Below are 15,320 nucleotides of genomic sequence, written 5' to 3'. Positions count from 1 at the left end.
CAGTAACCTTGAAAACAAATGGAAGTGGCCTCGGTTTCCGAGGTTGGGTAGACAGAAATAGAAAGTTTGATATTTTATCTTCCTCTTACTAAGGTCATTCCCAATTGCAAAGCATGCGTGTAGTCTAAGAACAAAAACGCGGAAAAAGAAATAGGCTCGAATGCGATGTACCAAGGTGGGAGGTACTGTATTTGGTCCTGTAAATACGATACGGAAAGGGTACTGCGTCGAATCTGGGGGGCACTCGGAACCAAACCCGATTTGGATCATCAGCTGCAAATTCACAGTTTTGCCATTCTCACTCACTTCTCGCTCACTTACACAACAAAACCAGATCTCTCAAGATGAGACTCCTCAGGGTCGCTCTGCGGCAAATACACAAGCCCCTCCAGGCTCCTACCAGATCGTTGCTACCAAGGAGGACATGGAACCGCGGTTATGCAACATCAATTTCAGCGGCCGAACTCGAGTTTGGCCAACCCGTTTATGAGACGCATCCTCACATTTTGAAACCTGGTGAAGGTGTGTCTGTGTGTTATTAAATTACTGCAAACGATATGTGATCATTAGCTAAATAATCCAATAAAACTCTAGTAACTCCCGGAATCACCGCCCAAGAATACGCCGACCGCCGCGCCAAGCTAGCATTCAGTCTAGCCGACGGCGGCGTGGCCATCCTCCCCTCGGCCGAGGTCAAGTACCGCTCCGGCGCCGTCTTCTACCCCTTCCGGCAAGAATCCAACTTGCTCTACCTGACCGGCTTCTCCGAACCACAATCCCTCGCCGTCATCCGCAAGACGGGCCCCTCCCTCGGCGACTACACCTTCCACCTCTTCTGCCGCCCCAAAGACCCCGTCGCCGAGCAGTGGTCCGGCCCCTGGAGCGGCCTGCGCGCCGCCGAGGACGTCTTCAACGCCGACGAAGCAGGCGACATCCACGCCCTGCCCACCCTCCTCCCGCCCCTCCTCCGCTCCGCATCCCGCATCTACACCGACATCTCCCTCAACCTCACCACCACCACCACCACCCCCACCCCCACCCCGCTCCCCTCCATCCTCCACCAACTCCCGACCACCCCCTCCACGGCCCCCCTCTCCCCCTTGGTCAACCAACACCGCGCCCTCAAATCCCCCGCCGAGATCGCCCTGATGCGGCAGGCCGGCCGCGTCTCCGGCCGCGCCTTCACCAGCGCCATGCGCCGCCCTTGGCCGTGCGAGCGCGAGCTGCACGCCTACCTAGCGCACGCCTTCACGGGCGGGGGCCTGTCGGGGGAAGCCTACGTCGCCGTGGTTGCCGGCGGGTCGCGCGGGCGCATGATCCACTACACGCACAACACGGCGCGGCTGAGGGAGGGCGAGACGGTGCTGGTGGATGCGGGCGGGGAGTGTGGGGGTTACGTGACGGATATCACGCGCGTGTGGCCTGTCGGGGGGAGGTTTTCGGCGCCGCAGAGGGATTTGTATGCGGCGGTGCTGCGGGTGCAGAGGGCGAGTGTGGGGTTGTGTAAGGCGGGGAGTGGGCTGTCGCTGGATGAGGTTCATCGGGAGACGGAGGCGGCGCTGCAGGGGGAGTTGGTCAAGTTGGGGTTTGAGTTTGGTGGGGGGGTGATGGCGCGGCGGGGGGACCTGATGGGCACGCTATTTCCGCATCATGTTGGGCATTATGTCGGGTTGGATGTGCATGACGTGCCGGGGTATCCGCGGTCGGTGCCGCTGAAGGCGGGGCATTGCGTTACCATCGAGCCGGGGGTTTACGTCCCGGATGATGAGAGGTTCCCGGAGCACTTTAGGGGGTTGGCGGTCCGGATTGAGGACAGCGTGTGCGTGGACGAGGAAGATCCGCTGGTCTTGACGCCCGAGGCGGTTAAGGAAGTGGAGGACATCGAGGCGCTGAGATAGACTGGTTTGGCGCGCAGGTGCCTTGTATATCACTTTGTACTGTGTAATATCATGTCTGATAGAAGCGCGTGTAAAAAAAGATGGATTGATGTGTATTTTAACTTTTCTTCTCAAAGGCCGTTATTCACGAGCCCCTGATTTTGCACCGACCCCCGCCGATCCCAACCAACCGGTTGGCCGAATGAGATAGAAACGCCTTTCCCTTTAGTGACCCCATTAACCCCGTTGAGGCCGAGTGGAGATGTGATTCAGTCCGTTCCCATGATGCCGTTACATAGTTAACGCCAGGCCTGTGGTTTAGGCTCCGTATCCCGATAAGCACAAAACAAAACAAGAAAAACAGTTCCCGAGTAGAAGATGGGAACACTCGAGCAAGCCGTGGCGAGCGAGTATAACGCCATTTTAACCTCCCTTAAGTCTCCAGACTTCCGCGGTAATGCCATGAAGAACGTCCGCGCAATGCCGCGCCGCAGAGGTATGCTCTAGTGTTCCGGCCTCGTTTTCCTCTCTGGGCCATGACTAATTGTAGAAATGATTGGAGTGAGTTAAAAAACGAGAAAAAAGTTGAAAAGATATATATGCACAAGAAGTTTGCAGCAAGTAGGTGAGTGGTGGGATGCGCTAGCAGAACCCTCTTGGGTCAAATAGAGTTCTGCTGTAGGTTGGCATGCTATATGCTTGCCCGGCCGTCGCGCTCAGTAATTCTTCAAACGCCTGTAGTCGCCTCGAGAGATCTCGGTGCTCTTGGGCGATTTGCTTGTTCCGTCGTTCGAGGAGCTGAATGTATTCGGTTGCTTTGGTGAGAACAGTGCCCTATAAAGTCTTGTCAACAATTTCCCGCTCCTTTAGTGAATTTGAGCCCAACGCACCTTGCTGACTTTGGCCGCTCTTGATGGCTGCATCTCTTCGCCCTCGTCACCTTCTTCCGATATTGTCCGGAGGGCCGGAACCGCATCCCTTAGCTCCGAGATCCTGTCCTTCAAGTTCGTTCGATATTTCCGCTCAATGTCATTGTGCGCTGCCCTGTCTCCGGTCTTCAGCTTCTCCTTCCCTTTTTCGTTTCCTTGTTTCTTTAGCGAGCTTGACGATCCTGTACGGCCTTGGGTTCCGGATGGGTGCGGTGGAGATACTGGCTTCGGCCCCTGACCTATCCTGGAGCCTTCGAGTCCGGTCCCAAACGGGATGGCCATACCGGCGGCCATCCCGAGGTTGAAGTTGATGTCTGAGCCAAGGCCTCCCATACTCGACCCTGGGTTCATGGCGATGGCAATCAGCCGTCTTTGTTCCGCTTCATTTAGCGAGGAACCATGGAAGCCGGCTAGCGAATCCATGCGTATTCCCGACTGCGGCCGCTCCCAACTCAGGGGCGTCGAGTACAAACCCTCGCGTGGCGGCACTTCTTGGGGCGGTACCGTACTGATTTGTGAGAGTTGGTCGACAAGATTAATGGACGAGAAGCCATCTTCATCCGATAACGCGTTGTCAAGCGCACTGTCGTCGATGAAATCGTCAGATTTCGACATGGAAGCCGAGGGGGTGGGATTGGTAGGCCTCCTTCAAAAGTATTAGTCACTGTCCATCTCTTAAATCGGGAGAGAAAAGGTGTCAAGACGTCTCATATCACTCACCGGCGCATGTGAGCCTTGTCTTTTTTGACACTGTCCGGGTCCTGAGGCTCGAATGTCTCGGGTATGCTGGGAAGGCTGTCGTCGTTGTCAAAGTCGATCCAGTAGTCGACCGAGTCAAGCGGCGTGGTTACATCCATGCTCAACCTCGATCGTTTCCTCTCATGCATATCGGCCAACTTAGGGGCCCGGGCTGGCAGGACTGGCCTGGATTGGATCCCCTGGGCCGGTGACTTCCGTTTTGATAAGGCGTCATGGGACATGGCTGTGAACCCGGTGACGGGAGATGGCTGGGTAACAGAATAGAGTGTTTGGCTTGTGGGAGCTGTTGACGGCGACATGGTAAGCCCCGTGTCGAGGGCTGGCCCGGCTGTTTCCCATATCGAGGGAGGTTGTGTGGAGGTCCCGGCCGAGAAGGGTTGGCCAACGGAGTCAACCTGCTGACAAACGTGAGCAAGAGAGCGGCATAGTAAGTGAGAGAGGTCATACTCGGTTGTCAGACATAGGGAAGAACTCGAGCTGTCGAAAAAATGGATCGTTCGAGTCCATCGCTGCGGTTCATGCCAGTGCCGTAATAAAAAGGTAAATAGAAGAGCACCCAGGCCGGAGACCCCTAGACTGAGAAGACGCCTGTCAAGCACAAAATACAGCGAAATGCTGCATGTGATAGTCGGGTGGGCCGTGGTGGGCACAAGTCGGAGTCGGACGGGTTCGGTAGCGGCACTGAGAGAACGGCACGACGAAAAGGTGAGGTTCAGAAATCACCTATTGTGTAGACGGATCGACAGTATAACGGAGGGGGGTGAAATACAAAAGGGAAGAGTGAGGAGTAAAGGCGGTAGATGAATGGCGAGATATTATCGTGAGACAGTGCAGGCGAGCATATACCGCCGTTCTCGAACAAAATCCCGATTCGGATGACTTATGGGAGACACGTCGAGTAACAAGGAGGTGCACTTGAGTGGAAGTGGCGACAATGATTTCCCGCGATCAGAAAACAGTGGCCCGGGGATACCAGGACGAGGGTGAACAGTGAGAAACAGGGTTGGAGTTACAAGTCTCCGCAAGATTCTCGAATGGGAACACTGGCAGTTGAAGATGGAGGAGTATGACACCCTGGAAGACTCGGCAAGGGCAACCCAGCCAGCAAGGGAAGACGGCAGTCGGTGGATGAGTGGATGAGGTGACGACGAAGACTTTGTACCTTGATCCATACATGGAAGCAGACCATTCGATTTCACGAAAGCTTAATTGATACCGGCTGTTGGATTGGGCAACCGAAAGATGGTACCTTTGATCTTGAATCAGCTCGAGACATTCTCAACAAACCCCAGGCTTGTTCCTGAGGGGAAGGTATCAATCGGGTTTCGCGTCGCTCAGATATTGTCGGGTGGTTCGATAGTTAGTCCGCACGGGAAATTCACCTCAGAAATTTGTTCATGAGGGAGCGGGCAGAGGCCAATCGGGCGCTGTTGCCCTGACGCAGTGTTTTCGAGATTGGGCCCATTTGTCCGCAGAATCATGCCACTTTTTTCGTTTTGGAGGCTACGAGGGTACCAGCTCCATACGCCAAGACGGCAAGAGCTGGTAGAATCCCCCCCTCCCATTGGATAAGGCCTGAAAATTGTGGCTTTCAGCCTTACCTGGCCGAGGTCTGGGCCCCTGAAGCTCAGCAGTTCAACGGCCCGCTTGCGGGTCTGCCCCAGTCTGGACCCCAGCGCGCTTTCTCGATTCCCACTCGTGTCACTCCGGAAAATACAGCCGCACGCCGCTGGTTGCCGATTAAGCTCGACGGAAAATCATTAATGAGGAAGTTGAGACTGAGAAGTTTGTTGAATTGACGGCCCGTGGTCATCGGCTCATTAAAAATGACAATTCTCCTAGGAAACAGGAGGCTCCAACTCACTCAAACAGGGTTGGCTCATTGTTGTGCATACCCTAACCCCGGTTTTGACCGCGCGTGCAAGTGCATATGATGGAATCGACAGGAGTCAACAGCGCGGGGTTGTCCTCGGCCAACTTAATCCCAGTTACAACAAACATCCTTCGCAAAACACCGCACTCGCCGTAGAGCCTAGTAATCCGATTTACATCTCACAGCCAGCGAAGCGAAACGCGGTCGACGTGCTCAGAGGGAAGAAAACGAGGCATTTTAAACAAGATGAGCGGCGCCTCTCCGAGTAACAACGACAACAACAATGACTCGGCGCCCGCCTCCCCAGTCCTCGAAGGCCGGGACTCGCCAGACCTTCCCCTGACCATGGCGGCGTCCACAGTCCTGACGGCGCTCCCGCGTGACGCCACGGCCGCGCTCGCGGCGGCAGGCGGTTTCCCGCAGGAGAAGGTCGTGGTGCGGTTTCGGCCGGTCGGGTCGGCACCGGCGATCCGGCGGGACCTGGTTAAGGTCGCGAGCACGCACAAGTTCGAGTCGGTCGTGGCGTACCTGAGGAAGATGCTCAAGGTCGCGGAGAACGAGAGCGTGTTTCTGTACATCAACAGCACCTTCGCGCCTGCGCTGGATGAGGTGGTGGGGAACTTGTGGAGGGTCGGCCTCTCTCTGTCTCTCAGGTTGGAGGGCTGAGTGCTGACTTTTTACAGTGTTTTAAAGACTCCAGCGATCACCTCAACGTCGCGTACTCGGTGACGCCGGCGTTTGGGTAGAAGAAATGTGGGATTGCCCACCGGAATCGGCAAATGCCAAACCCCAGGGACGCCAATTCCAAAAACAAACCGCTACAGAATTGGCTATCAACATATGGTATCCGCCAATGCGCTATCAAAATGCCGCCGACATGCTCCGTCCGCACAACGCTTAACCTATATATGACATACGCCCGAAAATGCAACACCCAATGCATGCATGCTTCGCGTGCTTACACACCCTTGGTCGCCTCGACGAACCCCTCAAACTCCTGCTTGGGCATGTCGTACGTGTGTTCGGGGGCAGGGTACTGCCGGCTCTTCACCTCGTCCCGATACGCCTCGATGGCCCGGAGGCTCTCCGACCACACGTTGCCGTACTGCTTGACGAACTTGGGGATGCGCCTCCCAGGCGGGAAGTTACCTGTCATGTCGACCTGCACCAGCACCTGGCCCGAGCAGCCATTCCCGGCGCCTATCCCGATGGTCGGGATCGATAGCTTCTCGGTGATGAGGGCCGCAACCTCGGCGGGGACGGCTTCTATGACAAGCGCGAAGCAGCCCGCTTCCTGAAGCGCGAGGGCGTCATCGAGAATCTTCGCCGCACTGGCCTTCGTCTTGCCCTGGACACGGAAGCCCCCGAGGATATGCTGCCTCTGCGGTGTCAAGCCCACGTGGCCGAGGACGGGGATCCCGACGCCGACGATCTTTTGGATCGTGGGCACCATCTCCTGGCCGCCCTCTAGCTTGACACCCTGCATGCGCCCGTCCTTCTTGAAGCGGATGGCCGTCTCAAGTGCTTGGCTTGGCGAGATTTCATAGGAACCCATGGGAAGGTCGCCAATCTAAGAAGGGAAGGCTGGTTGGCAAGGGAAGGGAAGGAAGACAGGGAAGACAGGGGGGAATATAAGACATACTGTGAACGCAGCCTTCGTGGCACGTGCCACGGACCGGCAGTGTAGCAGCATCTCCTCAAGCAAGACTTCACTTGTCTCCTCCATTCCCAGGGCAACCATAGCCAGGCTGTCACCAACCAAGATGACGTCCACCCCGGCCGCATCGGCGACATGGGCGCTGGGGAAGTCGTGGGCCGTGATCATGGTGATGGGCTCACCCCCCTTGTGCATCTTCTTGAGGACAGGGAGGGTGACCGGTTTCCTGGGGTTGGCCGGCGGCGTGCCCATGGGGGAGTGTGAGCTCCATCGGGCCTGTGTCCGTTGTGCCGTCGTCGATAATAGTGGTAGGTAAGGGGAGAGCCCGAGTCGCGACGGTCGCGTGCCCCTGGACAGCGACCGTGCGACCGAGGAGAGGTACATGGGTACTTTGTGTGTGTGTTGCGTCCGTGTGTTCCAATGTTAAAGGATGCGCTGCAGGGGTATTATGCACAGTAAAAAAAGGTTGGGTTGGGTTGTTGTAAAATGGAAAACGCTGTGGTGCTTGCAAGAAGAGTAAAGAGGAACGGCAGGAATCCAATGGTTGTGGTGTTTTTTGCGACTTTTATTCACCGAGTCATGATAGTTTTTGCTGCGTACAATTGAGTATTATCTCTGAGGGACCAGCTGGAGTTGTGGTCATCTTTCTGCTGAAAACGGTTGCGGCGGGTTGGGGTTCGGCTGATCGGATTGGTGCTGAATTCAGCCCCACGTGAGATGGAGAGGCCTGATTGGCTGATACCCCTGGGGACATGGGGGCTCTGGCTGAGGGACCGAGGTATTCGGAGTTTGCTCTGACAGTGAAGTCGCTTCAAAAGGGAAACATTTTGTATCGCGGAAAAGGGGCAACAAATAAGGGACTTTGAAATATCATCCGAATTTAGTTTGAAGTTGCAGGCGCGGACGGTGTTTGAGCCACTGCACTCTTAACCGAACACCGCCATCAAAGTGAGGCAGGAGCTGATCAAAATGCCCGCATTGCCTTACCCGGCCCGCCATCAGCAATACCAGAGCATTGGATGCTTCAAGAACGGCCCGGGGGATTTAACGCTTTGAACATGATTTGTATTTTCCACCATGCGACCTAGACTGATCACTTCACACTGAGGATGTCGAGTGGTGCATGAAGACATTCGTGGGTGGAGGGTACCTACCTATGTATAATATCTCTACCTATCCTGGGTCGTTCGTTAAACAGTGCATGTGTCTTCGGCTCGGGCAAGTTCTGAGCCATTTAAGGAACTCCCGTCCATAACTTCCATCTCCCTACACGGTCCTCGTATGCATGAGTAAGCGGCGACCTTGCGGGTTGATGTCGGGTGAAGATCCCACAATCCGGACCTGACAAAGAAGCTTCCTGACCCCTGCCAATGGCATTGCGTCACCGCCTCCTTCGCCTCTGCGGAAGGGACGACAGGGGGGCACACCGAACACTGGACCCTTAAATGCTCCCGTGGTCCTCAGCAACAACAAAAGTGCATTCGGCGTTCTCGTCTGGGGGCGCGAGAATAGTTATTTCTCGGGACAGACCGTTGGGAGAATAGCACCATAGTTAGGTTACATTAACCCCATGAATCGATTCGAAACACACGAGCGTTGGCTGTCTTTGTCCAGACTGCGACGTTGGTATGGAACTTGATTAACGGCTCGGAGGTAGTGGACCTTGCCACAGGCGTTCCTTATCGCCCAAACGGCCGACAGCCCACCACTTTCTGCCCACTTCGAGGCCCAACCCGTCCTGATATTTTGTGCATAAGGCTATTTGTGGTGTGCACCTTTCATTTGCTTCCTTCGAGTTCACCTGCGTGACCTGGAACCTACCAGATTATCGGGCTGCAGATTAAGGCACAAAGGACGAGAATCAGGTACCAGTTTGGGACACGACATTTGAGTCAACTGATCAACCCCTCATCTGCTCATTAACGTAGCCGGCGTCCCATTAACGGCTTCCGCATTCCCCACTTCCGACCTTCCGCTTCAACTCCATCCGCCACCGCCGCCGCAAACCGCTCCCCCAAACTACCACATTTACCTTGCACCGAACAACCGTCTGTTACCAACATCGACAGCTCAAGCAAGACGAGGCCATTTCGAGTGTGCCGCAAAGAAGAAATCCCGGAAGAAACCGCCTACAGAGTTCCAAAATGGCCTCCCCTCGCCGCCGTATCGAGACTGACGTAAGTTGGTTGGTCCCAGAGCGACCACAGGACCCAATGTTGGATGCCGACTTACAAAGAACTTTAGGTCATGAAGATGTATGCCTCTACGGACAAGACCCAGAAATGACCGAGCGCTAACCGCAGTGAAGGCTCATGAGCGATTATGAAGTGACGCTGGTTCGAGATAGCAGTATGTTCCCCCGTCCCCGGCCTTCGTGCCTGCACCTCTGCTATGAGGTTTTGAGCGCACGGCTAACTCTAGACTCCTTCAGTGTAAGCTCCACCCCACGACTGCGGCTCGCCCGACAACGCCGGCAGGCACTAACCCGAGGCACCGATGACGCAGGCAGGAGTTTTATGTCAAGTTCAAGGGTCCTTCGGAGAGTTAGTCACACGTCCCGCACCCTTCCGAAACGCACGGCCGTCGATTTATAAACCATGGCTGACATGGTTTCCCAACACAGCTCCGTTCGAAGGCGGCATCTGGAAAGTCCACGTCGAACTGCCGGACCAGTACCCGTATAAGTCCCCTAGCATTGGCTTCGTGAACAGGATTTTCCACCCGAACATCGACGAACTGTGAGTAGGGCAGAGGAGGAAGGGAAAGCCGACGAGATAACCACCTACTGGCGCATCCCGGGGCCCGACGAAACGAGAGGAAAGGGGTGACTAACCTGAAACGACAGGTCTGGATCCGTGTGCCTGGATGTCATCAACCAAGCGTGGTCGCCCATGTTCGATATGATCAACATCTTCGAGGTCTTCCTGCCGCAGCTCCTCCGTTACCCGAACCCGTCCGACCCGCTCAACGGTGAGGCGGCCGCCTTGCTGCTTCGGGACTCCAAGATGTACGAAGCGAAGGTCAAGGGTGGGTCTATACCTTCTGGGCTGCGATAAGTGGCCAGGGCGACGCTGATCCATGTGGTGAGCAGATTACGTCTCGAGGTATGCGACTAAGAACGCGGCGGACGAGGCCGGCGCCGAGAGCGAAGACGACGATGACCTCTCCTCGGTGGGGAGCTACAACGACGATGACGAGGAGGCACAGCCGGCGGGCCAGATGGATGACGTATGATACGGTGGCGATTGGGGTTCTTTTAGGGTTGGGAGCAAGCAAGGAATAAGCATCATTCCCTCGCCTCCAGGCATTGGGTTTCGTCGTTCTGGGAGGAGTTGCATAAGGCTGGCTTTGGGTTTCTCACCTGGTTTCGTTCTGCGCTCTGCTTTCTCATTCTAATCTGGCATATCCGGAGGGACGGTCTCACTGAGTGGTAATTTGGCGCGCATGGGAGTTGGTTTCAAGGCTTTATAGCAAGTATTTCAACAAGCGGGATGTGAATATAGGCCATCGCCTACTTGATGACAAGGGTGAGACGAAAGTGCTTGCCTTCATGCTGGTAATAAGCAACCTCAAGTCAACATCATGTAGCCGGAGGGCGGCCTCCGAAATCCAATGCTTTCATTATACTGCTCTATTAAGGGGTGTTCGTTCCTAATCCAAAAGCAACCTAGGGTATCATAACCTCGCTTTAAACCATATGCGCCGTAATCATAAATCCATAAGCCAGGAATCGGAAAATGGCGGATTAGTCCGATTCCGAGTCGTAGTTCACCAAACCGGTGATGCCAACTACCTCCTTTGGTGTATCCTCCTCGTTTGTCGCCGGCTCTGGGCGGACTGGTGCCTCTTCCGCCGCCGGCCTTTTTCTCTTGAGCCCGGGAAATCGAGCGGGTCCCTTGGGCGTGCTCTCCCTGCTACCGAAATCAAGGAATGGATCTTTTGCGGCTCGGGTGTTGCTGACGACTTCCGACACGAGCTGCTCCCGCATTCGATCTGCGGCGATCTCTGATTTGAGTTTTCCAGGCACGCTTTTCGATGCTTTTTCGTCATCTTTCTTCCCCTTCCGACTTGGTCCGCTATCGAACAACGGCTTCGCTAGCGCCTTGTCCACCCCGTCGTGCCCCTCGATATCCAGCCCTCCGAAGTCGACCAGTTTCGCCCGCTTCGCATCCTCCTCTCTCTCCGGCAGCAACTCGATCCCCAACCCCATCCGCTCCTTCAACTCCTCAGCCTTAGCTGTTTCTTTCTCCCTGGTATGTCTCCCAGCGCGAAACGCTTTCCTCAACTTCCGATTCAACGAATACGGATCCTCCCACTGCCGCTCCGCCGCATCCTGCAACTCATCAATCCTCTGCTCCGCACCGGCCACCTGTTCCCGGTCCTTAATCGTCTTCTCCAGCTTCCCAAACGCCGTCTCCCTCTCCTCAGCACGCTCGCGCTGCGTAGCAATCGCGAACCCGCTCGCCACCAGACTCTCACCATCCCCACCACCACCACCACCACCATCACGCGCCCGGTCCCCATAGTCGCGCCTGCGCGCCCCGGACACGACCACAAAGTCCCCGTGCTGCGGATCCGTGCGCATCTCGATCTCCCCACCACACACGGAATGCCGCAGCCGGAACGCCCACACCGGCGTGCTGTGGTAGCTGCCCGCCCGCCGCTTCTCGGCGTTGAACCGCACCCCCTGCCCGACGAGCGTCGGCTGGGTGCAGTGCCCGCACCACACCGCGAACGGCATCTCGAAGCGCACGATCAGGATGCCTTGGGATGCGAGCTTGGCGGCGCGCGCGCCGAGCGCGTGCTTCTTGCCGTGCAGCCGGTTGCCTGAGGTGGTGGTGCCCGCCGCGTCGGGCGGGATGTACCGGCCCATGTTGAAGCCTTGCATTTTGGGCGGTTGGGGGGATGGAGATTCGGGGTTCGAGGTTCGAGGTTTCGTGGTAGAGGTTTGGTGGTTGCGGTCGTTCGTTTCGTTCGGTGCTGTTGGGATCTGGTGAGTGTTCGACGGGTGAAGTTGCAGGTCCAAGGTTGTGTTGAGCGTGCACTGGCGTGTTGCGTGTGTTGCGTTTTGCCTTTCCAGTGACCCTGACGGTTGGCGGCTTGTTGCGCTGAAGTGAGTTGGTGGGGTTGCGATCCTGGCCCACAGTGCCCACACCTTGGGCGGTCGGACACGTGCCGGGCCTCAAAAATATGCCCCTGAGTGGACCCCTCTTTCAACTTTGACACTGTGCAGCGGTGCCTTCTTCTCACCCCCGACACCTTCTCTCTCATCACTGTAAACACCTTGGACCTTGCTATCATCGCGCAATTGCCCTTAGAATTTGGAGACAATTGGTCATTTATTTAACTTGGATGTAGGGTTTTTCGCACCCTCAAGTCAGTCTTCTACTTAAGGTAGTTTACTGCATCATCTTCAGGAAGAGACTCGACCATTAATTAATTGACTCCAACTTCTCTCACTCTCTCATTCACTTTCCCCTTCAAGAGAACTACCAGCGGGTTCGGCACCATGCTTGAAGAGCCCCAAGATCGGCATAAATTCAACCGTGACCTCCACAATATGCCTCCAACTTCGGGCTATTTCCACCCGGGGGCAGCCAGCCCGCCTTGTTTATACTCCGGGTAAAGACATGGGATACCTCCCGTCTGCGGGGCCGGCTACCGGGCTCTCGGGAAGGCCCCTCTTAGTATGTACATAAAGTTGACGGTGAGCCTTTGCTTCAACCATGTGTGAACAAGTAAGAGGTGTAGATTATCTCATCCTCGCGCCATGTTTCTCGCTTCCCTCCTATTAGGCCTCTCGGCCTGTGCATCTGCCTCACGGGGGCATTCTCGGAACTCTACCTTCTACAACCCGATCTTCCCCGGCTTCTACCCAGATCCGAGCTGTATCTATGTTCCTGAGCATGACCATACCTTCTTCTGTGCCTCATCAAGCTTCAATGCCTTCCCTGGCATCCCAATCCACGCTAGCAAGGACTTGCAGAACTGGAAGTTGATCGGCCATGTGCTGAATCGGAAGGAACAGCTTCCTCGCCTGGCTGAGACCAATCGGTCGACTAGGTAACTACCTAGCCCAGCTCCCGGTTTTGATGAATGCCATGGCTAAGCCCTTACAGCGGCATATGGGCACCAACCCTGAGATTCCATGATGATACTTTCTGGCTGGTCACCACACTGGTGGATGATGACCGGCCCCAGGCGGATTCTTCCAGATGGGATAACGTGCGGGACTGCTACTGACCGTAAACTTGACAGTCGAAAGCTGACTCCTACTTACAGATCATCTTCAAGGCCAAGGACCCCTACGATCCCGAGTCGTGGTCGAATGCCGTCCACTTCAACTTCACCGGCTACGACACGGAACCCTTTTGGGAAGGAGGAAAGGCGTACATTACTGGCGCTCATGCTTGGCAGGTTGGGTAAGCCGTTCGTGTTCTTTGCTGATATTGTTCCATGCTCACCTTCAAAGTCCGTACATCCAGCAGGCCGAGGTGGACCTTGACACGGGCGCAGTTGGTGAATGGCGGATCATCTGGAACGGGACCGGCGGCATGGTATGTCTTCTATCGAAACTGGGGAATCGTTACCTGACTCTAGGTTTAGGCTCCGGAAGGGCCGCACATATACCGTAAAGACGGCTGGTATTACTTGCTGGCTGCCGAAGGTGAGCCAGCACTCCAAGCACACCTATTTCAAACTAACGGGAACCAGGGGGCACCGGAGTGGATCACATGGTGACCATGGCCCGGTCAAAGAAGCTATCTGGGCCCTATGAGTCTTATTCCGGGAACCCAGTGTTGACCAATGCCAACACGACGAGTTACTGTGAGATTGTCAGCCCTATGCGGAACGAAAAGATACTGACCATGGCCGAGTCCAAACTGTTGGCCATTCTGATTTATTCCACGACAGCAACGGAAATTGGTGAGAGAGAGCCCTATCAAAGCTCTAAGAAGTCTTGGGAAGATGCTAATAGCAACTCCTAGGTGGGCGGTCGCCCTGTCCACCCGCTCCGGGCCCGGATACCTCCATTACCCCATGGGCCGCGAGACCGTCATGACCGCAGTCAGCTGGCCCGAGGGCGAATGGCCAACATTCACCCCCATATCCGGCAAGATGAGCGGTTGGCCAATGCCCCCCGAGCAAAAAGACATTCGCGGCGTAGGGTAAGCCGCCAACCTTCCCATCTCCACCCCCTCCCCCCCTTCCACCACCCAAACAAAACAACTAACACCCCCCCCCCCCTTCTCAAACAGCCCCTTCGTCACCCCCCCCACCACCTCGCCATCCCTCCCCCAGGAAGAACACCTCACCTTCCCCCCGCACCACCCCCTCCCCGCGCACCTAACCCACTGGCGCTACCCCATCGCCACCTCCTACACCGCCTCCCCGGCAGACCACCCCAACACGCTGCGCCTCACCCCCTCCCGCCTCAACCTGACGGCCCTCAACGGCAACTACGCGGGCCCCGCGGGCCAGACCTTCATCGCGCGGCGCCAGCAGCACACGCTGTTTTCCTTCTCAGCGACGCTGCGGTTTAATCCGGTTGTGGAGGGCGAGGAGGCGGGGGTGACGGCGTTTCTGACGCAGAATCATCATTTGGATTTGGGGGTTGTGCTGCTCCCCCTTGATGGTGGGGGAGAGGGTGGTGGTGGTGCGGGGGAGCTGGTGCCGCATGTGCGGTTCCGGGGGGAGTCGTACACGGCGGTGCCGGCGGCGGTGGCGTTCCCCGTGCCGGAGGGGTGGCGGGATGGGGGGTTGGTGCTGGAGGTGAGGGCGTGTAATGCGAGTCATTATGCTTTTGGGGTGGGGCCGGAGGGGCGGAGGGCGGAGAGGAGGGTGGTGATGGAGGTTTCGAATGAGGCGGTTAGTTGGGGGTTTACGGGTGAGTTTCTTTCTTTTTTTGCCTGCGTTTTCTTGTTTCCCTGTCGGGGTTTGCGGCTCACCCGGTTGCTTGTCCGACGACGACCGCCCCCTATCCTAGAGGAGTGGGCGACTGGCTGACGTGGTTGATAGGGACATTGCTGGGCATATATGCCACAACCAATGGCGGCAATGGGTCGACGCCGGCGTACTTTTCGGATTGGAGGTATAAGCCGATAGAGCAGTTTAGAGACTAAGGAGAGGAGCTGTCACTTATGTGAGAGTGAAATGGGCCTGCCGATAGGACCCAGAGGTGGTAGTACACCTAGCCGCAGGCATCTGCAATGATTGTTGGTGAA

At 56.2% G+C, this 15,320-nt stretch overlaps 7 protein-coding genes across 7 annotated transcripts; 4 read left to right on the top strand and 3 right to left on the bottom strand.

Moving 5' to 3' along the window:
- The first annotated feature begins 282 nt into the window (after nucleotides 1-282).
- Nucleotides 283-1,962, top strand: B0H64DRAFT_365789 (peptidase M24, structural domain-containing protein). The gene is made up of 2 exons (XM_062801886.1): nucleotides 283-522; nucleotides 595-1,962. The coding sequence occupies exons 1-2, from the start codon at nucleotides 345-347 to the stop codon at nucleotides 1,896-1,898; spliced, it is 1,482 nt and encodes a 493-aa protein (XP_062656200.1). The 5' UTR covers nucleotides 283-344; the 3' UTR covers nucleotides 1,899-1,962.
- Nucleotides 1,963-2,519: 557 nt separating this feature from the next.
- Nucleotides 2,520-4,072, bottom strand: B0H64DRAFT_329270 (uncharacterized protein; the record flags this gene model as incomplete). The annotated part of the gene is made up of 5 exons (XM_062800871.1): nucleotides 2,520-2,711; nucleotides 2,768-3,452; nucleotides 3,527-3,756; nucleotides 3,823-3,963; nucleotides 4,013-4,072. 5 exons carry the CDS (start codon nucleotides 4,070-4,072, stop codon nucleotides 2,520-2,522), a joined length of 1,308 nt encoding a protein of 435 aa, XP_062656199.1.
- A 1,520-nt stretch (nucleotides 4,073-5,592) lies between these two features.
- Nucleotides 5,593-6,290, top strand: B0H64DRAFT_234710 (ubiquitin-like autophagy protein Apg12-domain-containing protein). The gene is made up of 2 exons (XM_062799775.1): nucleotides 5,593-6,068; nucleotides 6,122-6,290. Exons 1-2 carry the CDS (start codon nucleotides 5,685-5,687, stop codon nucleotides 6,182-6,184), a joined length of 447 nt encoding a protein of 148 aa, XP_062656198.1. The 5' UTR covers nucleotides 5,593-5,684; the 3' UTR covers nucleotides 6,185-6,290.
- Nucleotides 6,291-6,396: 106 nt separating this feature from the next.
- On the bottom strand, nucleotides 6,397-7,347 carry B0H64DRAFT_328621 (ketopantoate hydroxymethyltransferase; the record flags this gene model as incomplete). Its single annotated transcript, XM_062800841.1, has 2 exons — nucleotides 6,397-7,008; nucleotides 7,081-7,347. 2 exons carry the CDS (start codon nucleotides 7,345-7,347, stop codon nucleotides 6,397-6,399), a joined length of 879 nt encoding a protein of 292 aa, XP_062656197.1.
- A 1,892-nt stretch (nucleotides 7,348-9,239) lies between these two features.
- B0H64DRAFT_377182 (ubiquitin-conjugating enzyme/RWD-like protein) lies at nucleotides 9,240-10,329 on the top strand (the record flags this gene model as incomplete). The annotated part of the gene is made up of 8 exons (XM_062802519.1): nucleotides 9,240-9,272; nucleotides 9,340-9,350; nucleotides 9,404-9,444; nucleotide 9,527; nucleotides 9,601-9,638; nucleotides 9,719-9,833; nucleotides 9,941-10,122; nucleotides 10,187-10,329. 8 exons carry the CDS (start codon nucleotides 9,240-9,242, stop codon nucleotides 10,327-10,329), a joined length of 564 nt encoding a protein of 187 aa, XP_062656196.1.
- Nucleotides 10,330-10,696: 367 nt separating this feature from the next.
- Nucleotides 10,697-12,213, bottom strand: B0H64DRAFT_365776 (CWC16 protein). Its single transcript, XM_062801885.1, has one exon. It carries the CDS (start codon nucleotides 11,981-11,983, stop codon nucleotides 10,841-10,843), a length of 1,143 nt encoding a protein of 380 aa, XP_062656195.1. The 5' UTR covers nucleotides 11,984-12,213; the 3' UTR covers nucleotides 10,697-10,840.
- Nucleotides 12,214-12,865: 652 nt separating this feature from the next.
- B0H64DRAFT_328415 (glycoside hydrolase family 43 protein) lies at nucleotides 12,866-15,218 on the top strand (the record flags this gene model as incomplete). Its single annotated transcript, XM_062800830.1, has 10 exons — nucleotides 12,866-13,158; nucleotides 13,215-13,320; nucleotides 13,378-13,517; nucleotides 13,568-13,652; nucleotides 13,702-13,762; nucleotides 13,810-13,923; nucleotides 13,974-14,022; nucleotides 14,085-14,264; nucleotides 14,355-14,983; nucleotides 15,115-15,218. 10 exons carry the CDS (start codon nucleotides 12,866-12,868, stop codon nucleotides 15,216-15,218), a joined length of 1,761 nt encoding a protein of 586 aa, XP_062656194.1.
- Between the last annotated feature and the right edge of the window lie 102 nt (nucleotides 15,219-15,320).

This window comes from Chaetomium fimeti (genome assembly GCF_033439085.1).
Source record: "Chaetomium fimeti strain CBS 168.71 chromosome Unknown B0H64scaffold_7, whole genome shotgun sequence".
NCBI classification, from domain to species: domain Eukaryota; kingdom Fungi; phylum Ascomycota; class Sordariomycetes; order Sordariales; family Chaetomiaceae; genus Chaetomium; species Chaetomium fimeti.
The sequence above is the reverse complement of the archived record's forward strand: the minus strand, read 5'-3'. Positions and strand labels throughout refer to the sequence as shown.

What these genes read in the sequence shown, in the direction of transcription:
- B0H64DRAFT_365789 (XM_062801886.1), top strand. Translation starts at nt 345, where the DNA reads ATGAGACTCCTCAGGGTCGCTCTGCGGCAAATACACAAGCCCCTCCAG. An exon ending in CATTTTGAAACCTGGTGAAG is followed by an intron (nt 523 to 594) that starts GTGTGTCTGTGT and finishes ATAAAACTCTAG; the next exon opens with TAACTCCCGGAATCACCGCC.
- B0H64DRAFT_234710 (XM_062799775.1), top strand. Translation starts at nt 5,685, where the DNA reads ATGAGCGGCGCCTCTCCGAGTAACAACGACAACAACAATGACTCGGCG. An exon ending in TGGTGGGGAACTTGTGGAGG is followed by an intron (nt 6,069 to 6,121) that starts GTCGGCCTCTCT and finishes GACTTTTTACAG; the next exon opens with TGTTTTAAAGACTCCAGCGA.
- B0H64DRAFT_365776 (XM_062801885.1), bottom strand. Translation starts at nt 11,983, where the DNA reads ATGCAAGGCTTCAACATGGGCCGGTACATCCCGCCCGACGCGGCGGGC.